Source organism: Salmo salar, chromosome ssa06 (genome assembly GCF_905237065.1).
Source record: "Salmo salar chromosome ssa06, Ssal_v3.1, whole genome shotgun sequence".
NCBI classification, from domain to species: Eukaryota; Metazoa; Chordata; class Actinopteri; order Salmoniformes; family Salmonidae; genus Salmo; species Salmo salar.
Window position 1 is genome coordinate 14,800,402 of NC_059447.1, and position 24,180 is coordinate 14,824,581.

A 24,180-nucleotide genomic window follows, 5' to 3' on the forward strand; every position below is an offset into this window, starting at 1 on the left:
ACACCTCTCTCCTCCTCCCCACACACACACACCTCTCTCCTCCTCCCCACACACACACCTCTCTCCTCCTCCCACACACACACCACACCTCTCTCCTCCTCCCCACACACACACCTCTCTCCTCCTCCCCACACACACCCTCTCTCCTCCTCCCCCACACACACCTCTCTCCTCCTCCCCACACACACCTCTCTCCTCCTCCCCACACACACACCTCTCTTCTCCTCCCCACACACACCTCTCTCCTCCTCCCCACACACACCTCTCTCCTCCACACACACCTCTCTCCTCCTCCCCCACACACACACCTCTCTTCTCCTCCCCACACACACCCTCTCTCCTCCTCCCCACACACACCTCTCCTCCTCCTCCCACACACACCTCTCTCCTCCTCCCCCCACACACACCTCTCTCCTCCTCCCCCACACACACCTCTCTCCTCCTCCCCACACACACCTCTCTCCTCCTCCCCACACACACCTCTCTCCTCCTCCCCACACACACCTCTCTCCTCCTCCCCCACACACACCTCTCTCCTCCTCCCCACACACACACCTCTCTCCTCCTCCCCCACACACACCTCTCTCCTCCTCCCCCACACACACCTCTCTCCTCCTCCCCACACACACCTCTCTCCTCCTCCCCACACACACCTCTCTCCTCCTCCCCACACACACCTCTCTCCTCCTCCCCCACACACCTCTCTCCTCCTCCCCACACACACCTCTCTCCTCCTCCCCACACACACCTCTCTCCTCCTCCCCCACACACACCTCTCTCCTCCTCCCCACACACACCTCTCTCCTCCTCCTCCACACACACCTCTCTCCTCCTCCCCACACACACACCTCTCTCCTCCTCCCCACACACACCTCTCTCCTCCTCCTCCACACACCTCTCTCCTCCTCCCCACACACACCTCTCTCCTCCTCCCCACACACACCTCTCTCCTCCTCCCCACACACACCCCTCTCTCCTCCCCCACACACCTCTCTCCTCCTCCCCACACACCTCTCTCCTCCTCCCCACACACACCTCTCTCCTCCTCCCCCCACACACAGCCTCTCCTCCTCCCCACACGCACTCTCTCCTCCTCCCCACACGCAGCTCTCTCCTCCTCCCCACACACACCTCTCTCCTCCTCCCCACACACACCTCTCTCCTCCTCCCCACACACACACACTCTCTTCTCCTCCCCACACACAGCTCTCTCCTCCTCCCCACACACAGCTCTCTCCTCCTCCCCACACACACCTCTCTCCTCCTCCCCACACGCAGCTCTCTCCTCCTCCCACACACCTCTCTCCTCCTCCCCACACACACACCTCTCTCCTCCTCCCCACACACACCTCTCTTCTCCTCCCCACACACACCTCTCTTCTCCTCCTCCACACACACCTCTCTCCTCCTCCCCACACACACCTCTCTCCTCCTCCTCCACACACACCTCTCTCCTCCTCCTCCACACACACCTCTCTCCTCCTCCCCACACACACACCCTCTCTTCTCCTCCCCACACACACACCTCTCTTCTCCTCCCCACACACACCTCTCTCCTCCTCCCCACATACACCTCTCTCCTCCTCACCACACACACACACACCTCTCTCCTCCTCCCCACACACACCTCTCTCCTCCTCCCCACACACACCTCTGTCCTCCTCCCCACACACCTCTCTCCTCCTCCCCACACACACACCCCACCTCTCTCCTCCTCCCCACACACACACCACCACACACACACACACCTCTCTCCTCCTCCCCACACACACCTCTCTCCTCCTCCCCACACACACCTCTCTCCTCCTCCCCACACACACACCTCTCTCCTCCTCCCCACACACACACACCTCTCTCCTCCTCCCCACACACACACACCTCTCTCCTCCTCCCCCCACACACACTCACACACCTCTCTCCTCCTCCCCACACACACCTCTCTCCTCCTCCCAACACACACACACCTCTCGCCTCCTCCCCACACACACCTCTCTCCTCCTCCCCCACACACACACCTCTCTCCTCCTCCCCACACACACCTCTCTCCTCCTCCCCACACACACCTCTCTCCTCCTCCCCACACACACCTCTCTCCTCCTCCTCCACACACAGCTCTCTCCTCCTCCCCACACACAGCTCTCTCCTCCTCCCCACACACACCTCTCTCCTCCTCCCCACACGCAGCTCTCTCCTCCTCCCCACACCTCTCTCCTCCTCCCCACACACACCTCTCTCCTCCTCCCCACACACACACACCTCTCTTCTCCTCCCCACACACAGCTCTCTCCTCCTCCCCACACACAGCTCTCTCCTCCTCCCCACACACACCTCTCTCCTCCTCCCCACACGCAGCTCTCTCCTCCTCCCCCACACACACCTCTCTCCTCCTCCCCACACGCAGCTCTCTCCTCCTCCCCACACACACCTCTCTCCTCCTCCCCACACACACACCTCTCTTCTCCTCCCCACACACACCTCTCTTCTCCTCCCCACACACACACCTCTCTCCTCCTCCCCACACACACCTCTCTCCTCCTCCTCCACACACACCTCTCTCATCCTCCTCCACACACACCTCTCTCCTCCTCCCCACACACACACCTCTCTTCTCCTCCCCACACACACCTCTCTTCTCCTCCCCACACACACCTCTCTCCTCCTCCCCACACACACCTCTCTCCTCCTCCCCACACACACACACACACCTCTCTCCTCCTCCCCACACACACCTCTCTCCTCCTCCCCACACACACACACACCTCTCTCCTCCTCCCCCACACACCTCTCTCCTCCTCCCCACACACACACCTCTCTCCTCCTCCCCACACACACACCTCTCTCCTCCTCCCCACACACACACACACACACACACCCCTCTCTCCTCCTCCCCCCACACACACCTCTCTCCTCCTCCCCACACACACCTCTCTCCTCCTCCCCACACACACCTCTCTCCTCCTCCCCACACACACAACACCTCTCTCCTCCTCCCCACACACACCCTCTCTCCTCCTCCCCACACACACACTCACACACCTCTCTCCTCCTCCCCACACACACCTCTCTCCTCCTCCCAACACACACACAACTCTCTCCTCCTCCCCACACACACCTCTCTCCTCCTCCCCACACACACACACCTCTCTCCTCCTCCCCACACACACACCGTACCTGAATGTCTTCCAGCAGCTCTTGCTTGCGGCGGCGGATGTTTTCCAGCTCATGCTGCTCCTCAGGGGTAAGGTCGTCTGGCACTGTGGGGACAGAGAGAGAGAGAGAGAGGTTAGGTTTGGGTTATCCCAAAATACTCACAGAACACACCTTCCTGGGCCCTATCGTTCTCACTGTAGCCTACCCGTTCCCTTAGGCAGGGTAATGAGTCGAACCTATCAAAAAGAGATTGAAGGCTCTGAGTAGGGTCTGGGAGCCTAGAGAGAAAGAACGAGGAGAAAGAGGAAGAGAGAAACAGAGAGAGAAGGAAATAACTAGAGGAGAGGGTGAGAGGTCTGTTTTGGAAGTAAGACAATCGATAACCGACAAAAACACTGAAAACTAAGAAGAAGATAAGGTTTCCAAGCCTTAGCCTGCATTAGAAGCCAGTCAGGGGGAGAACACTCCAAGAGAAAGACTTGAGATTTCCCAGCAGTACAGGGCAGCCTGCCGGAAGCCTACTGCCCCACAGTCAAGTCCACAGCACATCATAGTGAAGCAATAAGACAGTGTTTCCCCAGATTCATTTACTTGTGGGTTGTAAAGGCCCTACAACACCACCAAGGGCCTAAAAACTGAAGCCAAATGATTTTAGACAGGGGGAAACAAGGCCTATACAATGTGGTAGGAAACACTGCAACAAGCCAGACCAACCCTACCCCCTTCTACCTGGACTCCTCCGATACCCCCTTCTACCTGGACTCCTCCGATACCCCCTTCTACCTGGACTCCTCCGATACCCCCTTCTACCTGGACTCCTCCGATACCCCCTTCTACCTGGACTCCTCCGATACCCCCTTCTACCTGGACTCCTCCGATACCCCCTTCTACCTGGACTCCTCCGATACCCCCTTCTACCTGGACTCCTCCGATACCCCCTTCTACCTGGACTCCTCCGATACCCCCTTCTACCTGGACTCCTCCGATACCCCCTTCTACCTGGACTCCTCCGATACCCCCTTCTACCTGGACTCCTCCGATACCCCTTCTACCTGGACTCCTCCGATACCCCCTTCTACCTGGACTCCTCCGATACCCCCTTCTACCTGGACTCCTCCGATACCCCCTTCTACCTGGACTCCTCCGATACCCCCTTCTACCTGGACTCCTCCGATACCCCCTTCTACCTGGACTCCTCCGATACCCCCTTCTACCTGGACTCCTCCGATACCCCCTTCTACCTGGACTCCTCCGATACCCCCTTCTACCTGGACTCCTCCGATACCCCCTTCTACCTGGACTCCTCCGATACCCCCTTCTCCCTGGACTCCTCCGATACCCCCTTCTACCTGGACTCCTCCGATACCCCCTTCTACCTGGACTCCTCCGATACCCCCTTCTCCCTGGACTCCTCCGATACCCCCTTCTCCCTGGACTCCTCCGATACCCCCTTCTCCCTGGACTCCTCCGATGTGGAAGGAATAATGTCACACAGATAACTCCACCTGCCAGGACATGATGCCCTAGTTCAGGACAAACCGCGTCGCCTCACGTGTGACATCACATCCACCACCAACAACACAAAGGGCAACAAACAGGATGAAGTCAAAGGTTCTGTAATGGTCTGTGGCTCCTCCAGTTCACACTAGACATGCTCTATACTGCACCCTGGGGGATCATATCCTCTGGTATGTGTGTACCAGCTCAGTCAAAGTCAAATACAAGCCCAGGCCAGCAGTGTCAGGGCAGCAGTGCCAGGCCAGCAGTAGCGTGGCATATCTCAAAGCACTGTCACTGCCTGTACAGTTATTATTAGCTTCCCCCGGGCCAAGGACTGAGGGAGGAGAAGCTGTCCTGAATGATTCGGCTGCTCTGTGTGTGTGTGCGTGCGTGCGTGCGTGCGTGTGTGCGTGCGTCAGGGCCATTGAAAGTCAAGGAGAGAGCCATGCCTATACAGCACTAACCAAAGGTGACACCATTCACAACACAACAACTGGACCCTGTAACAGAGGAAACAATGTGAAACACAGACACTCAGCCTAGCTCAAATCATTTATACATGTTCAGACAACAAGACACTTTCCTCAACAAACAACGATCCATGTCTGAGTCTCTCCAACCCAATGGATCAACTTCCTGTTAAAACACAGACGATAAGAAAGGTGGTTCCCCTACCCGGGGCCTCTCTCTATGGGGGTGTGACAGCACCCGCTGGTGACCCCTCTCAACACCCAGAAGATCATAAGCTGGAGGTTCATAGGTCAAAGATCATGGGCTGTGGTTGACCCCGGTGGGGCTCAGTGGAAGGCTAACAGGAACAGGGAGGGATGGAGGGAGGGATGGAGAACAGTGTGTATTTATGGATACAGGTCCAGCGCAAGTATCCATCGGGAAAGAGCTCAGCCAGCCAGAGAGAACAAGTTTGAGACACACACACACACACACACACACACACACACACACACACACACACACACACACACACACACACACACACACACACACACACACACACACACACACCACAAAAAAGCATGTGTGAGCGTGCATGCACGAATGCCCCCAACGAACGCACCCCCCCCCCCTTCATAATTCATGACACCTACCACAGGGGCTTCTCTCAAAGCTGAGAAAATACTCATGTAAAAGCAAAATATATGTGATCTGGAAAATGCTGAATTTATCTGAAATTCCAACCGAAAACAAACAGAGAAATTAGAGTGCATAATTAAAATGCTTCATTTAAATATTGAAAGTAACTGTCAAACCCAATAGCTTGACGAGAAGAACACTTTGAATCCCAACCCAGAATGTCTGGTCATTTTAAACAGGAATAATAGACTACAGGGGTCATAAAGAATGACAAGGGTTTCTGATTGGACAAATCCAGGTAGTCCCTCCCTGTTTCAGTTCGTTTCTATTCGGTTTGGTGTCTAATGAACATGACCCAGGGTTCTTCCTCAGCCTCGTCCACCTGTCAACGGTAACGCTGGCAACCGGCCTGTCTGTCTGTCTGTCTGTCTGTCTGTCTGTCTGTCTGTCTGTCTGTCTGTCTGTCTGTCTGTCTGTCTGTCTGTCTGTCTGTCTGTCTGTCTGTCTGTCTGTCTGTCTGTCTGTGTGTCTGTGTGTCTGTGTGTCTGTCTGTGTGTCTGTGTGTCTGTCAAGGCTAAGACATTGACCATGTCTGTTAGACAAACAGCTAAATAAATACTAGAATGGCCTTTTATTTCTTTATGCAGCCAGTCAGAATCTCCTTGAGACGAAGAATGTATTTGATACCATACTGTACACACACACACACACACACACACACACACACACACACACACACACACACACACACACACACCTGATAGGCCGGGTAGGAACCCTAATCCAATAGGGCAGATTTTACTTCATGGCGTGTTACATTTCATGGGCCTCATCTTCCATCGATTGTCCAAGTGAACGTCACGCTGAGTAAAGCCAGAGCAGTGCTGTGTGCTGAACAGACACAACAGGAAATGAACTCCTCATCCTGAAAGTGAAGTCATACTGGGTGGATGCATCAGGGGAAACAACATACACAGACACCCACTGCATTCCTATCTTGACTGGTAGGGACAGTTAGAAGAACACCACAAGACCAAGAGAGAGAACGAATTAAAGAGAGAGAGAGAGAGAGAGAGAGAGAGAGAGAGAGAGAGAGAGAGAGAGAGAGAGAGAGAGAGAGAGAGAGAGAGAGAGAGAGAGAGAGAGAGAGAGAGAGAGAGAGAGAGAGAGAGAGAGAGAGACCAAGGTATCCCTTAACTACGGCCTTCCTCCTATAATACTATAGCTATGCTCTTCCCCAGACATTGACATGGCAGGCTATTCAGGGCCGTAGCAGAAACACAGCCCAAGCCGCAGGTCAAACACTCTGCTTCACATCAGACAACCACATGAGGGAGTAGTCTGTTCCTGTTGTGACATCAGCGTCATGTCACACTCACTTCCCTTCTCACTATAAACTCCTGGGCCCTACTGAAAAGTGGTGCACTACAAATGAAATACTCTGCCATTTGGGAAACACCCTAAGAGAGAGGGGGGGTTGGGAAAACCCTTCCACTTTAACTAATTGCTGAGGGGAACTGTGTCGGGATACTGGGGAAATATTGCCTGTGATTGCTGTTGTTTGGCTGTCACTGATCAGGCCACTGGCATATAACGAACATTACAGATTCCCCCTGCTGCCACAGTAGGGGAAGCAGCAGAGCTGTGTGTGTGTGTGTGTGTGTGTGTGTGTGTGTGTGTGTGTGTGTGTGTGTGTGTGTGTGTGTGTGTGTGTGTGTGTGTGTGTGTGTGTGTAAGCGTGCATATCTGTCTGTCCCTGGAAACCAGTGTGAAGAAACATTTTTACTGTCCTCCTGACACAAAGCTCCCAAGAAAGGACTTTCCTGTATCATGTCAGCCATATTGAGTAGGAGTACCCAGGTCCAATTGTTGTCTTGTTGTCTTGTCCCTTATAGTGTTGCATGGTACACCCACACTTCACTACCTTTTCCATACTAGAACATGAAAAACGGTTCAGTATAATAATTATTCTAACTTTAGGTACTACTGTCAAATGTGTCTCACGAATCAAATCTGTCTATCAGCGCAGCTATAGACTATCTCCCTTAATAGTGCAAAAACACTGTGCCTTCTCCACTCAGCCTGTACTGGGAGTCTGGGCTGCATCATGTTAGATCTCCACTCAGCCTGTACTGGGAGTCTGGGCTGCATCATGTTAGATCTCCACTCAGCCTGTACTGGGAGTCTGGGCTGCATCATGTTAGATCTCCACTCAGCCTGTACTGGGAGTCTGGGCTGCATCATGTTAGATCTCCACTCAGCCTGTACTGGGAGTCTGGGCTGCATCATGTTAGATCTCCACTCAGCCTGTACTGGGAGTCTGGGCTGCATCATGTTAGATCTCCACTCAGCCTGTACTGGGAGTCTGGGCTGCATCATGTTAGATCTCCACTCAGCCTGTACTGGGAGTCTGGACTGCATCATGTTAGATCTCCACTCAGCCTGTACTGGGAGTCTGGGCTGCATCATGTTAGATCTCCACTCAGCCTGTACTGGGAGTCTGGGCTGCATCATGTTAGATCTCCACTCAGCCTGTACTGGGAGTCTGGGCTGCATCATGTTAGATCTCCACTCAGCCTGTACTGGGAGTCTGGGCTGCATCATGTTAGATCTCCACTCAGCCTGTACTGGGAGTCTGGACTGCATCATGTTAGATCTCCACTCAGCCTGTACTGGGAGTCTGGGCTGCATCATGTTAGATCTCCACTCAGCCTGTACTGGGAGTCTGGGCTGCATCATGTTAGATCTCCACTCAGCCTGTACTGGGAGTCTGGGCTGCATCATGTTAGATCTCCACTCAGCCTGTACTGGGAGTCTGGGCTGCATCATGTTAGATCTCCACTCAGCCTGTACTGGGAGTCTGGGCTGCATCATGTTAGATCTCCACTCAGCCTGTACTGGGAGTCTGGGCTGCATCATGTTAGATCTCCACTCAGCCTGTACTGGGAGTCTGGTGGGGGATGAAGATGGGGGATGAAGGGATGTGCCGTTACATATGCATGAGATAACAAAGTGACATAGCATTACATTCATCATTAGGTGGAGAATTCAGAATCTCCCCTCTCTGCATCTCAGAAAAATCCTGCATTTACTGGAACAGTTCAATACATCGCCAGAGGTCAGAGGTCAGCGCCAGTGAATGAGCCAATCTCAGTCTCACAGTAGCCAACCAGAGGGAGAGGCCTGACAGAGCGAGTGTGTGAAATGTGTGTGTGTCTGCGTGGGATGAGAGAGACACACCGCCCACGTCCTGTTTTCTAGGGCCTAGTACTGCCTGGAAAGCAGGCAATCCAGGGGAATCACAACACCTCAGGCTTACTGTTCACCCCTGCTGTGCTTGGCGCTGTGTCAGCACTCTCACAACCATTATCTTTCCTCTGAAACTCTCCAGAATAAAACAGTAACACTATTTACCATGTAGAACAGCCATTACAAACTAACTCTGTTGACTGTATATTTTCAGTCCAAATAACTTGGCCACAGCAACACCAGGGGCCTCTGGGTGGCTCATGGGAAGGTAGGGAGATAAACAGTGTCCAGCCGAAGAAAACTGTTCTGGCACAGACATCAGATGTCTCTTTCACACTTTAGGGCCAACCCAAACCGTACTGTTCTGGCTCAGACATCAGATGTCTCTTTCACACTTTAGGGCCAACCCAAACCGTACTGTTCTGGCTCAGACATCAGATGTCTCTTTCACACTTTAGGGCCAACCCAAACCATACTGTTCTGGCACAGACATCAGATGTCTCTTTCACACTTTAGGGCCAACCCAAACCGTACTGTTCTGGCACAGACATCAGATGTCTCTTTCACACTTTAGGGCCAACCCAAACCATACTGTGCTGGGTCAGATCTTTCCACATTTTCCTTTTCATACCGGTTCCAGCAACTATGGTGGCTGGTGGACACATAAACAGACCAGCTCAGAACAGCTTGGTTTGACTCAGTAATGGTGAAAAGCCCATTAGACCAGGGCTCTCCAACCCTGTTCCTGGAGAGCTACCCTACAACCCTGTTCCTGGAGAGCTACCCTACAACCCTGTTCCTGGAGACCTACCCTACAACCCTGTTCCTGGAGAGCTACCCTACAACCCTGTTCCTGGAGAGCTACCCTCCTGTAGGTTTTACCTCCAACTTGATTCAGCTTATCAACCTGCTAATTATTAGAATCAGGTGTGCCAGATTAGGGTTGGAGTTAAAACCTACAGGAGGGCATCTCTCCAGGAACAGGATTGGAGTTAAACCCTACAGGACGGTATCTCTCCAGGAACAGGGTTGGAGTTAAAACCTACAGGAGGGTATCTCTCCAGGAACAGGATTGGAGTTAAACCCTACAGGACGGTATCTCTCCAGGAACAGGGTTGGAGTTAAAACCTACAGGAGGGTATCTCTCCAGGAACAGGGTTGGAGTTAAAACCTACTGGACTGTAACTCTCCAGGAACAGGGTTGGAGTTAAAACCTACAGTAGGGTATCTCTCCAGGAACAGGATTGGAGTTAAACCCTACAGGACTGTATCTCTCCAGGAACAGGGTTGGAGTTAAAACCTACTGGACTGTATCTCTCCAGGAACAGGGTTGGAGTTAAAACCTACAGTAGGGTATCTCTCCAGGAACAGGATTGGAGTTAAACCCTACAGGACTGTATCTCTCCAGGAACAGGGTTGGAGTTAAAACCTACAGGACGGTATCTCTCCAGGAACAGGGTTGGAGTTAAAACCTACAGGACGGTATCTCTCCAGGAACAGGGTTGGAGTTAAAACCTACAGGAGGGTAGCTCTCCAGGAACAGGGTTGGAGTTAAAACCTACAGGACGGTATCTCTCCAGGAACAGGGTTGGAGTTAAAACCTACAGGAGGGTATCTCTCCAGGAACAGGGTTGGAGTTAAAACCTACTGGACTGTAACTCTCCAGGAACAGGGTTGGAGTTAAAAACCTACTGGACTGTAACTCTCCAGGAACAGGGTTGGAGTTAAAACCTACAGGACGGTATCTCTCCAGGAACAGGGTTGTAGTTAAAACCTACAGGAGGGTAGCTCTCCAGGAACAGGGCTGGAGTTAAAACCTACTGGACTGTAACTCTCCAGGAACAGGGTTGGAGTTAAAACCTACAGGAGGTTATCTCTCCAGGAACAGGGTTGGAGTTAAAACCTACAGTAGGGTATCTCTCCAGGAACAGGGTTGGAGTTAAAACCTACAGGAGTGTAACTCTCCAGGAACAGGGTTGGAGTTAAACCTACAGGACTGTATCTCTCCAGGAACAGGGTTGGAGTTAAAACCTACAGGACGGTAGCTCTCCAGGAACAGGGTTGGAGTTAAAACCTACAGGACGGTATCTCTCCAGGAACAGGGTTGGAGTTAAAACCTACAGGAGGGTATCTCTCCAGGAACAGGGTTGGAGTTAAACCTACAGGACGGTATCTCTCCAGGAACAGGGTTGGAGTTAAAACCTACTATAGACAATCCAGTGAATGACAAAGGGCTTCTAAAGAGAGGTCAGATGTCTGGTGCTGGTACACACTAATCTGGGGTTTGACCTGCCACAGCTAGCAGCTGAGCTTCAGCTCTCATTCTCACTGAGCCTAAATGAACTCTGGTTTATAACTGACCCATTTACATGGGTTGTTGTTTTATTTCCCAATAGATTTAGTGTCCAGTCAGACAGAGTTTTAGCTGCTATGTTGGGGAGCAGTTTGGTAAATGAGTCTGCAGTGTTATATGTAACGTACACAAACCTCAGTATTTCACAACTTCCTGCATGTGCAATACTCTGGCCCACAATCCAGTTCATCTCTCTCTCCCCCTCTCAGATTGCCATCTTGGAAGGAGAGATACCAAGCGACTGGTTTCCAGATCACTGGAGAATCTCCTCAGGAAATCAGGAAATTAAAATTCCAAAGGACGGCTCAGAGGAAATCTCTCTCTCTCTCCCCTGATCTGATTTGACCCAGTTTGGAGGTTGAGCTCAAAAACGTGACGGCCAATATAAGCCGCTGTGTTTGTTCAGTCCCAGGTCACTCTCACTACATAGGACACATTCCTGGGGCAGTGGAGCTCTCTGGGGACTTGTTGGACAGAAATCGTATGTACCCTGATACCACTGCCTGTACCCACCTAGAGGGGTACTGAGTGGGTAGTATACCCCAACCCAACCCAGAGGTGCACAGTCCCTCTCTCTCAGCACCACAACACCTGTCTAATGCTCTGATAGGCTTTACTGTAACCATATCAGACACATGGAAACTCCACTGATTGTGTTCCCTACAAGAGGGCAACAGCTGTGTGCTGACTGGGTGAATACTGGGTGTAGCCTAACATAGTTATGAAAAAGACATGTGAATATAGCAAATACTTGTACTATTGTGTGTGTAGTGAGGATGTGTAGTAATGTGTAGAGTCAGTAAGTGTGTAGTGAGGATGTGTACTAATGTGTAGTAATCAGTAAGTGTGTAGTGAGGATGTGTAGTAATCAGTGTGTGTAGTGAGGATGTGTAGTAATCAGTGTGTGTGTAGGGGGGATGTTTAGTAATGTGTAGTAATCAGTAAGTGTGTAATGAGGATGTGTAGTAATCAGTGTGTGTGTAGTGAGGATGTGTAGTAATCAGTGTGTGTGTAGTGAGGATGTGTAGTAATCAGTGTGTGTGTAGTGAGGATGTGTAGTAATCAGTAAGTGTGTAGTGAGGATGTGTAGTAATCAGTCAGTGTGTAGTGAGGATGTGTAGTAATGTGTAGTAATCAGTCAGTGTGTAGTGAGGATGTGTAGTAATGTGTAGTAATCAGTCAGTGTGTAGTGAGGATGTGTAGTAATGTGTAGTAATCAGTCAGTGTGTAGTGAGGATGTGTAGTAATGTGTAGTAATCAGTCAGTGTGTAGTGAGGATGTGTAGTAATGTGTAGTAATCAGTCAGTGTGTAGTGAGGATGTGTAGTAATGTGTAGTAATCAGTCAGTGTGTAGTGAGGATGTGTAGTAATGTGTAGTAATCAGTCAGTGTGTAGTGAGGATGTGTAGTAATGTGTAGTAATCAGTAAGTGTGTAGTGAGGATGTGTAGTAATGTGTAGTAATCAGTCAGTGTGTAGTGAGGATGTGTAGTAATGTGTAGTAATCAGTCAGTGTGTAGTGAGGATGTGTAGTAATGTGTAGTAATCAGTCAGTGTGTAGTGAGGGTGTGTAGTAATCCATTTTTCCAGAATTTGGGGAATTTTGTTTGAATTCATTAAAAAAGTTAGCTTATAACAGTGAACCTTTTTTTGTGGGATACCTTAAAGACAATTCTAGGTATTCTGGCATATTTTGGTTAAACTATCCCCAATTCAATGGAATTGCAGCCCTCTGCATGTACAGTGCAGTCATCAATCACATGTGCAGTACACTCTTCCATCACATGAACAGCTGATTCTCAAGATCTTGCACACTAATGAGATGCTATTGAGCCCACACTACTACACTGTCTGAGCCAAGGACTACATGCATTCTGGTAAGTTTGATTACAAAACTGGGTGGGGTGAATATATTTTATATGACATTCATTCTTTTTTGTTAACTAGTAAATAGTAGCCTACAGCAAAGTGTGTTTAAATAATTTCTAACTTGTGAACAATTTCTGCTAGTTAGTTTTTGCTACCATGTGGGTTTTAGCTTGCTTGAGCCTGTTAACTGAGGAGTGTTAATTCACCTGTTTCCATACATCTTTCATTTTAAAACATTTATCGTACAAAGGAGTTGTTTAATCTAAATGCTTAACTATTTATCTGTACATGGAATTGTATTATTTTTAATTTTTTACTCATTTAAAAAAAATCTTTAGAGGAAAATTCAACGGCAGCATCTGATGTGCGGAGAAATTTCACTGCAGCTAATGTAGAAGGAAAAGTTGTGCACATTTGCAAATACTGTGAAGAATGCAACAAAGATGCAGAATCATCTGGCCAAGTGCATAAAGTTCCCTCAGCGCTCACAACAAGCAACCTCTGACAAAAGTTCATCTACTTCTATTTCGAGGTGAAAATTATGAATCCGACACCTTATCGATAGCAACAGCTCATGGTCCTCCTGGAATCAGACGTTTTTTTGACTCAATGGAGGAATGTAGTCAGAGAAATGCTGCTGAATGTCTTGCTCGAGCTGTGTATGCAACTGGTTCACCTCTGATGCTCACAGGCAATGTGTATTGGAAGAGATTTCTGAATGTTCTTTGCCCAGCATACACCCCTCCAACCAGACATGCTTTATCTACTCATTTGCTGGATGCAGAGTTCAACAGAGTTCAAGTGAAGATCAAGCAAATCGTAGAGAAAGCAGACTGTATTGAAATCATCTCTGATGGGTGGTCGAATGTTCGTGGGCAAGGAATAATTAACTACATCATCTCCACCCCTCAACCAGTATTCTACAAGAGCACAGACACAAGGGACAACAGATACACTGGTCTCTAGATTGCAGATGAGCTGAAGGCAGTCATCAGTGACCTTGGACAACAGAAGGTATATGCACTGGTGACAGACAATGAAGGCTGCTTGGTCTAAAGTGGAGGAGTCCTACCCTCACATCACACCCATTGGCTGTGCTGCTCATGCATTGAATCTGCTCCTCAAGGACATCATGGAACTGAAAACAATGGATGCACTCTACAAGAGAGCCAAGGAAGTGGTTAGGTATGTGAAGGGTCAAGTTATAGCAGCAATCTACCTCACCAAGCAAAGTGAGAAGAATAAGAGCACCACATTGAAGCTGCCCAGCAACACCCGTTGGGGTGGTGTTGTCATCATGTTTTACAGTCTCCTGGAGGGGAAGGTGTCTCTCCAAGAAATGGCCATATCACAGTCTGCCGATATGGACAGCCCCATCAAGAGGAACCTCCTGGATGATGTATTTTGGGAGAGAGTTGTAAGAAGCCTGAAACTCCTGAAACCTATAGCAGTAGCCATTGCATGGATTGAGGGAGACAATGCCATCCTGTCTGATGTTCAGACTCTACTTGCAGATGTAAGAGAATAAATCCGTACTGCCCGGCCCACTTCACTGTTGCTCCAAGCAGAGGAAACTGTAGTTCTGAAATATATCAAAAAGCGTGAAGACTTCTGCCTGAAGCCCATACACGCCACAGCATACATGTTGGACCCCAAGTATGCTGGCAAGAGCATCCTGTCTGGTGCAGAGCTCAACAAGTCCTATGGTGCCATCACAACTGTGTCTCGCCACCTTGGCCTGGATGGGGGCAAGGTTCTTGGCAGTCTGGCGAAGTACACTTCCAAGCAAGGGCTTTGGGATGGAGATGCAATATGGTAGCCGTGCCAACATATCTCATCAGCCACCTGGTAGAGGAGACTTTGTGGATCTGAGGCTCTTTCCCCTGTTGCCACCATCATCCTCCAAATCCCACCAACATCAGCCACCTCAGAGCACAACTGGTCCTTGTTTGGGAACACACAAACCAAAGCACGCAACAGGCTGACCTATACAAGGGTTGAAAAATTGGTGACAATCTAGGCAAATTTGAGGCTTTTTGAGCCTGACAACGAGCCATCCTCAACAAGGTTGGAAAGTGACAGTGAAGGTGAGGCCTCAGAGTTTGATGTTCAAGAGGTGGACATTGAGGAGGTCCAGGGAGAAGACATGGAAGCCTGAGAGGAAGACAACCAAAGCTTTAGTTTCTAGACTATCATTTTACAGATTTATGTTGAAAACGTTTTTGGGAGATGTGATGGATCATTGGAGATCATTCAATATTCCCTTTCTTTTGTTGTTCAGTGAAATCATCCCAGGTGAAGAGTCAACTCATTTAATTAAAAGTTCAATTAGTAACTAAATAGTTTTTTGTATTTCTATTGGAAGGATTTAATAAATTGCAATTATGTCTCCTTATGATAAGGTAAAAGGTTTATGTTTCTGTCTCCATATGATATGGTAAATATGCCCAATGCAAACAAAAAATATTAAAATTATATTCATATTACATTTACATTAATCAAATCAAATTTATTTATATAGCCCTTCGTACATCAGCTGATATCTCAAAGTGCTGTACAGAAACCCAGCCTAAAACCCCAAACAGCAAGCAAAGCATGTGAAAGAAGCATTACATTTACGTCATTTAGCAGACGCTCTTATCCAGAGCGACTTACAAATTGGTGCATTCACCTTATGATATCCAGTGGAACAACCACTTTACAATAATATTAATTTGCATATATTTCCATTAATTCCCATATATTCCCATTAAATCCAGTTAATTCCCACTGAAAGTTTCCACCTCTGAATATTCCCCAAAATGTGCAACCCTAATGTGTAGTAATGTGTAGTAATCAGTAAGTGTGTAGTGAGGATGTGTTGTAATCAGTAAGTGTGTACGGAGGCTGTGTAGTAATGTGTAGTAATCAGTAAGTGTGTAGTGAGGATGTGTAGTAATGTGTAGTAATCAGTAAATGTGTAGTGAGGATGTGTAGTAATGTGTAGAGTCAGTAAGTGTGTAGTGAGGATGTGTAGTAATGTGTAGTAATCAGTAAATGTGTAGTGAGGATGTGTAGAGTCAGTAAGTGTGTAGTGAGGATGTGTAGTAATGTGTAGTAATCAGTAAATGTGTAGTGAGGATGTGTAGTAATGTGTAGAGTCAGTAAGTGTGTAGTGAGGATGTGTAGTAATGTGTAGAGTCAGTAAGTGTGTAGTGAGGATGTGTAGTAATGTGTAGTAGTCAGTAAGTGTGTAGGTAGGATGTGTAGTAATGTGTAGTAATCAGTAAGTGTGTAGGTAGGATGTGTAGTAATGTGTAGTAATCAGTAAGTGTACCAGGGAGGATGTGTAGTAATCAGTAAGTGTACCAGGGAGGATGTGTAGTAATCAGTAAGTGTTCCAGGGAGGATGTGTAGTAATCAGTAAGTGTACCAGGGAGGATGTGTAGTAATCAGTAAGTGTTCCAGGAAGGATGTGTAGTAATCAGTAAGTGTTCCAGGGAGAATGTGTAGTAATCAGTAAGTGTTCCAGGGAGGATGTGTAGTAATCAGTAAGTGTTCCAGGGAGGATGTGTAGTAATCAGTAAGTGTTCCAGGGAGGATGTGTAGTAATCAGTAAGTGTTCCAGGGAGGATGTGTAGTAATCAGTAAGTGTTCCAGGGAGGATGTGTAGTAATCAGTAAGTGTTCCAGGGAGGATGTGTAGTAATCAGTAAGTGTTCCAGGGAGGATGTGTAGTAATGTAGCAGTAAGTGTTCCAGGGAGGATGTGTAGTAATCAGTAAGTGTTCCAGGGAGGATGTGTAGTAATCAGTAAGTGTTCCAGGGAGGATGTGTAGTAATCAGTAAGTGTTCCAGGGAGGATGTGTAGTAATCAGTAAGTGTACCAGGGAGGATGTGTAGTAATCAGTAAGTGTACCAGGGAGGATGTGTAGTAATCAGTAAGTGTTCCAGGGAGGATGTGTAGTAATGTGTAGTAATCAGTAAGTGTTCCAGGGAGGATGTGTAGTAATCAGTAAGTGTTCCAGGGAGGATGTGTAGTAATGTGTAGTAATCAGTAAGTGTTCCAGGGAGGATGTGTAGTAATCAGTAGTGTTCCAGGAATAGACTCCTTTCATTATGCTGCTTCGTGTTTCTCCTCCATGGGTGCATCCCAAATGGCACCCTATTCCCTACATAGGGGTGCACTATCGGCCCTAGTCAAAAATAGTGCACTTTAAAGGGCATAGGGTTCCATTTGGGACTGAACCATTATCTTTTCCATTGAACCAGCAGCACCCATCTGGCCTTTCAGAGTTCCATTAGACCTGATTACCCTCTTCCTCTCCTCCTCCCTCTTTCCCCCTTACTCCTACTGTCTCCAAAATGCAATGTAACCACAGTGAGCCCTGGTCTGTCTGTCTGTCTGTCGTCTGTCGTCCGTCGTGGTCTGTCTGTCTGTCTGTCTGTCTGTCTGTCTGTCTGTCTGTCTGTCTGTCTGTCTGTCTGTCTGTCTGTCTGTCTGTCTGTCTGTCTGTCTGTCTGTCTGTCTGTCTGTCATCCCCCTCTACCTCATGGTCTGTGCAGAAGGGGAGAGTAGAGAGTCCATCCACCCCAGATAAAAGCATAGCTAATGTCCAGTGCAGTACCCCTCCCCACCAAAAGACATCTCTATTGAATTGCCTAAACCAATCAGGGAGCCTAGTGTCCAGCATGCTTCACTTCATGCTGAAACACAATGCATTTAAACAGATACATAGATAGACTCACTCACAGCACACTATTAGCTACAGGTCTATTGATATGGGATCTCATTTACCAGAGCTGTTGTCTGCCTGAACAGGTGATTTATAGAGACTGGTCATTGCTTTTCAATCTCCACATCTCACTGGATCTCTTCAGTGGTGGAGCTAATAGAGTCCCTGTTCCCTCCCCTTCATATATTTTGGAAGAGTGGCCCTCTCCAACACATGCAAGCATCCACGCACACAGACCCCCTGACAAGACCCCCTTTACAAGGCAGAACAGCAGCAGTGAGTTGTAAAGGAATGCTAGTCAGTCAGTCAGTCAGACTCCTCCTTACCTACAGCCCACTGACCTTTAGGCTGACCTGGGTCACCTCTCGCACACACACACACACCACACACACACACACTTCCCTTCACCCCACCCTGTCATTCAGCACAGGACCGGACAGAACCACCATGACGATATCATCAGTTATGGACGACACAGAGACACAGTGGACTCAGTCTCAACCTGAGCTGGTGAGGAGGTGGTAGGGAGGAGGAGGAGAGGAGGAAGGGGCAGGCTGAAGGAGAACAGGCTCTGTGTGTGTCTGGGGAGGTGTGGGACAGTGAATGGGTGGATGGCAGGAGAACACAGAAGCTGTGGGAAGAGTCAGTGGGATGATCACAGATCTCCTGTGTGTAGAACAGAGTATGTCAGAGGAGAGAGGAGTGTAGCGTGCCCATTTTGGAGGGACTTTCCCAAAGCAGGAGTGTCGGACATCTCGCCCGCTCCAGTACCGCTCCAGTACCGCTCACTTCACGAGCTCAGTGCATGCCCGGCCCAGCATGCATTTGTAGTCTACTTGTGTGCTGCTATAGCCCCTTGCTTTAGCTACTGTCATGGAGTTCGCTAAATATTTTCATAAAGAAACTGATAAAACACAAAGGTGTGAAATCAAGGTGACTTACAAAGATGAGGAGGACCAAGGGCAAGCGAGGGAGTGCCGTGATGAAGTGTCCACAACTATAGAAGAGAGGGAGTGTGGTGATGTAGTGTCCACAACTATAGAAGAGAGGGAGTGTGGTGATGTAGTGTCCACAACTATAGAAGAGAGGGAGTGTGGTGATGTAGTGTCCACAACTATAGAAGAGAGGGAGTGTGGTGATGTAGTGTCCACAACTATAGAAGAGAGGGAGTGTGGTGATGTAGTGTCCACAACTATAGAAGAGAGGGAGTGTGGTGATGTAGTGTCCACAACTATAGAAGAGAGGGAGTGTGGTGATGTTGTGTCCACAACTAAAGAAGAGAGGGAGTGTGGTGATGTTGTGTCCACAACTATAGAAGAGAGGGAGTGTGGTGATGTAGTGTCCACAACTATAGAAGAGAGGGAGTGTGGTGATGTAGTGTCCACAACTATAGAAGAGAGGGAGTGTGGTGATGTTGTGTCCACAACTAAAGAAGAGAGGGAGTGTGGTGATGTAGTGTCCACAACTAAAGAAGAGAGGGGAGTGTGGTGATGTAGTGTCCACAACTAAAGAAGAGAGGGAGTGTGGTGATGTAGTGTCCACAACTAAAGAAGAGAGGGAGTGTGGTGATGTAGTGTCCACAACTAAAGAAGAGAGGGAGTGTGGTGATGTAGTGTCCACAACTAAAGAAGAGGGGGAGTGTGGTGATGTAGTGTCCACAACTAAAGAAGAGAGGGGAGTGTGGTGATGTAGTGTCCACAACTAAAGAAGAGAGGGAGTGTGGTGATGTAGTGTCCACAACTAAAGAAGAGAGGGGAGTGTGGTGATGTAGTGTCCACAACTAAAGAAGAGAGGGAGTGTGGTGTTGTAGTGTCCACAACTAAAGAAGAGAGGGAGTGTGGTGATGTTGTGTCCACAACTATAGAAGAGAGGGGAGTGGTGATGTAGTGTCCACAACTAAAGAAGAGAGGGAGTGTGGTGATGTAGTGTCCACAACTAAAGAAGAGAGGGAGTGTGGTGATGTAGTGTCCACAACTAAAGAAGAGAGGGAGTGTGGTGATGTAGTGTCCACAACTAAAGAAGAGAGGGAGTGTGGTGATGTAGTGTCCACAACTAAAGAAGAGGGGGAGTGTGGTGATGTAGTGTCCACAACTAAAGAAGAGAGGGAGTGTGGTGATGTAGTGTCCACAACTAAAGAAGACAGGGAGTGTGGTGATGTAGTGTCCACAACTAAAGAAGAGAGGGAGTGTGGTGATGTAGTGTCCACAACTAAAGAAGAGGGGGAGTGTGGTGTTGTAGTGTCCACAACTAAAGAAGAGAGGGAGTGTGGTGATGTTGTGTCCACAACTATAGAAGAGAGGGAGTGTGGTGATGTAGTGTCCACAACTAAAGAAGAGAGGGAGTGTGGTGATGTAGTGTCCACAACTAAAGAAGAGAGGGAGTGTGGTGATGTAGTGTCCACAACTAAAGAAGAGAGGGAGTGTGGTGATGTAGTGTCCACAACTAAAGAAGAGAGGGAGTGTGGTGATGTAGTGTCCACAACTATAGAAGAGAGGGAGTGTGGTGATGTAGTGTCCACAACTAAAGAAGAGAGGGAGTGTGGTGATGTAGTGTCCACAACTATAGAAGAGAGGGAGTGTGGTGATGTAGTGTCCACAACTATAGAAGAGGGGGGAGTGTGGTGATGTAGTGTCCACAACTAAAGAAGAGAGGGAGTGTGGTGATGTAGTGTCCACAACTATAGAAGAGAGGGAGTGTGGTGATGTAGTGTCCACAACTAAAGAAGAGAGGGAGTGTGGTGATGTAGTGTCCACAACTAAAGAAGAGAGGGAGTGTGGTGATGTAGTGTCCACAACTATAGAAGGAGGGGTGTGGTGATGTAGTGTCCACAACTAAAGAAGAGGGGGAGTGTGGTGATGTAGTGTCCACAACTAAAGAAGAGAGGGAGTGTGGTGATGTAGTGTCCACAACTATAGAAGAGAGGGAGTGTGGTGATGTAGTGTCCACAACTAAAGAAGAGAGGGAGTGTGGTGATGTAGTGTCCACAACTATAGAAGAGAGGGAGTGTGGTGATGTAGTGTCCACAACTATAGAAGAGAGGGAGTGTGGTGATGTAGTGTCCACAACTATAGAAGAGAGGGAGTGTGGTGATGTAGTGTCCACAACTAAAGAAGAGAGGGAGTGTGGTGATGTAGTGTCCACAACTATAGAAGAGAGGGAGTGTGGTGATGTAGTGTCCACAACTAAAGAATCATTGTGGAATCTGAAAAGACAGTAATCCCTAAAGCATGATGGTGTTCTATAACTATAACATTTCCATTCTATTATCTATAAAATAGGCCATTACTGATTTTGGCCCAGTAGGCCTGGTATTACCTCTTTCAAGAAGCGTTCTGTTTTGATAGGTTATTTTACCTAAAATCCTTTACGCCTACCGACAAAAAATTAAAAAAACAACTACGCATCCCTGCCCAGCCTGGCAAGAGTGTCCCGAAGGGTGTTTAGCATCCTCAGTGGCTCTGTAAGGTCTGAGAGGGTGTTCTCCACTGCTGGCCTGCTCTACAGGCACCACCTCTACAGGCACCACCTCTACAGGCACCACCTCTACAGGCACCACCACATGGTCATCACACAGACTCTGGCCAAACACATGTTTCTAAAGATACATTTAAAGGCCCTGTAGATGGAGCCTAATAAGGCATTTAGTAATTCATTAGTAAATAATTCTAAGTAAGTCACAGCCTATATGTGTAATGTATAGACTATAATGATTGAATACAACTAAATGTTGTTTAAATGCTGAGTGCTGAATGTCCCTGCCAGCTTAGTGTGTCACACTCCCAAACGCTTCACTATGTATTTCTTTTGTAGGATATAGCCTTGAAATAATTGAAATAATACAGCCTAAATAATTCATTTTCGTTCCTTCTTATTCTCCCTGTCTGGCTCCTGACCTATTTAGAGTGTTTATATGATGTTTAATATGACATGTGGCCTATTTGAAATGGTGAGCTTCTTACAGTCACCTTCTCATGTTGTTCATTCAAATCATAAGATTTGGTTTCAATACTTTAAAACCAAATGGTAGGTCCAGGTAGTCACAAAAAATTGTTACATTGTGATTTTAATGAATGGAGTGAATTTGGAGCAGCAGTTTGTTCCTGTGAGCGAGGAGCGGTTTTTAGAGGAGCGGTTTTTAGTGGAGCGGTTTTTAGTGGAGCGGTTTTTAGTGGAGCGGTTTTTAGTGGAGCGGTTTTTAGTGGAGCGGTTTTTAGTGGAGCGGTTTTTAGTGGAGCGGTTTTTAGAGGAGCGGTTTTTAGTGGAGCGGTTTTTAGTGGAGCGGTTTTTAGAGGAGCGGTTTTTAGTGGAGCGGTTTTTAGTGGAGCGGTTTTTAGAGGAGCGGTTTTTAGTGGAGCGGTTTTTAGAGGAGCGGTTGGAAAGGATGTGAAGCGCACAAGCACCACTCCATGAGTGAGGAGCTGGATTTCAGACCTCTCAACTCTGCTCACATGCTCTGGTGTAGAAGAACAGCCAGGACAAGGAAAGTTCCGTATCCTTGGCTCTAGGGGCTTTCTTTTTCTCAGTCCCAGGAACAACTCCTAGCCTGGTCCCAGACATGTTATTGCTGTAGAACCGTAGGAGACCATGCGACGATAGGAGCTGGCTATATAGCACAAACAGATCTGGGACCAGGCTAACAGTTCTGACCAAAACTAAAGCAGAGCTGAATTCCACCTGACAACACAACACCACCACTGTCCAAAGAAAACCTACAGACCATGTTATTCTGTGGTATCATCTGATGCCCTGGTATAACGTAGCAGAACCTGAACGAACCACCATTCTACAACCTGGTCATAAAAGCCTGGATGCTAACTGAACCTTTCACCTTTTATTAGCCTACCTAGATAAATGACCCCAAAAATAGGCCAATAAATATTTCCGTGCTCATAACAGGATTGTATTGTATTGTATTGTATTGTATTGTATTGTATTGTATTGTATTGAGTAACAGGTCCATCCTTCATCACAGTATTTCAGTGCTCATAACAGGATAGTATTGTATTGTATTGTATTGTATTGTATTCTATTGAGTAACAGGTCCATCCTTCATCACAGTATTTCAGTGCTCATAACAGGATAGTATTGTATTGTATTGTATTGTATTGTATTGTATTGTATTGAGTAACAGGTCCATCCTTCATCACAGTATTTCAGTGCTCATAACAGGATAGTATTGATCTGACTTAGATGCATTATCTCCAGCCTGGCAGATGTTATTACTGCAGCAATGAAAATGGATTGTGTGTGTGTGTGTGTGTGTGTGTGTGTGTGTGTGTGTGTGTGTGTGTGTGTGTGTGTGTGTGTGTGTGTGTGTGTGTGTGTGTGAGAGAGAAAACAGACACGTGAACACATGCACACACAAACACGTATGAATGCATTCTCACACACACACACTTTAAAATGGTACAGAGTTCAATTGTGTATTTGCTTTAAAAGGAAACGTGTACACAAACACACCCCACACAGACGCAATGAAATGCTACTGACAGCTAATAATTACAATAATCACATTGTAACAAATCAAAGATGACTAACCTGGGTGAACAATCCTTAAAAGTATGTCAGCTCTGTCTTAAAAACTCCTGTCTTCCCCCTCTCCTATCCCCTGGGCACCTCGCTCTCCTCAATCAGCTAGTCCGGCCTGTTAAGTCTAGCGACAGCATGGCCAGCGAAGGAGAGAGGGAGGCAGCCGGCTCCTCCAGCAGACAAGAAAAAGAGAGAGAGAGAGAGAGAGAGAGAGAGAGAGAGAGAGAGAGAGAGGTGCTGTCTGTCTACCCTACTGTACCACACAGAACTCACTGCGCAGCCTGCCTGGTCCAAGCACACAGCCAGCCACAGTCCATCTGGAGAGAAACACTTATTCACGCACCCCTCTCTCTCGCTCTGTCCTTCCCACCCCCATCCCTCCCCTCTTGCTCAGTCCCTCTCTCTCTCTCTGTCCTTCCCACCCCCATCCCTCCCCTCTTGCTCAGTCCCTCTCTCTCTGTCCTTCCCACCCCCATCCCTCCCCTCTTGCTCAGTCCCTCTCTCTCTGTCCTTCCCACCCCCATCCCTCCCCTCTTGCTCAGTCCCTCTCTCTCTCCTCTGCTGTGGCTATCATTAACATAGAGGCTCCACCCAGTGGCCATCCTCTATTCCTTCTCTTCTTTTTCATTTCTTCTCCTCCGTCTGTCTCTTCCCCCCACTCACACTGAAACACACACACTCACACTCACACACACACACTCTCGCACTGAAACACACACACACACAC

At 48.2% G+C, this 24,180-nt stretch overlaps 1 protein-coding gene across 4 annotated transcripts in view; it reads right to left on the reverse strand.

Moving 5' to 3' along the window:
• The window catches only part of cyth1a (cytohesin 1a), a 107,552-nt gene that overhangs the window by 32,369 nt on the left and 51,003 nt on the right, over positions 1 to 24,180 (reverse strand). For 3 of the 4 annotated variants that reach the window (XM_045719829.1, XM_045719827.1, XM_045719828.1), the window contains exon 2: positions 3,172 to 3,254. In XM_045719829.1, coding sequence (XP_045575785.1) covers positions 3,172 to 3,254 — 83 coding nt within the window. Of the gene's footprint in view, positions 1 to 3,171; positions 3,255 to 23,462; positions 23,742 to 24,180 lie in introns of those variants that run through there. The other variant, XM_045719830.1, reaches the window with a different exon arrangement.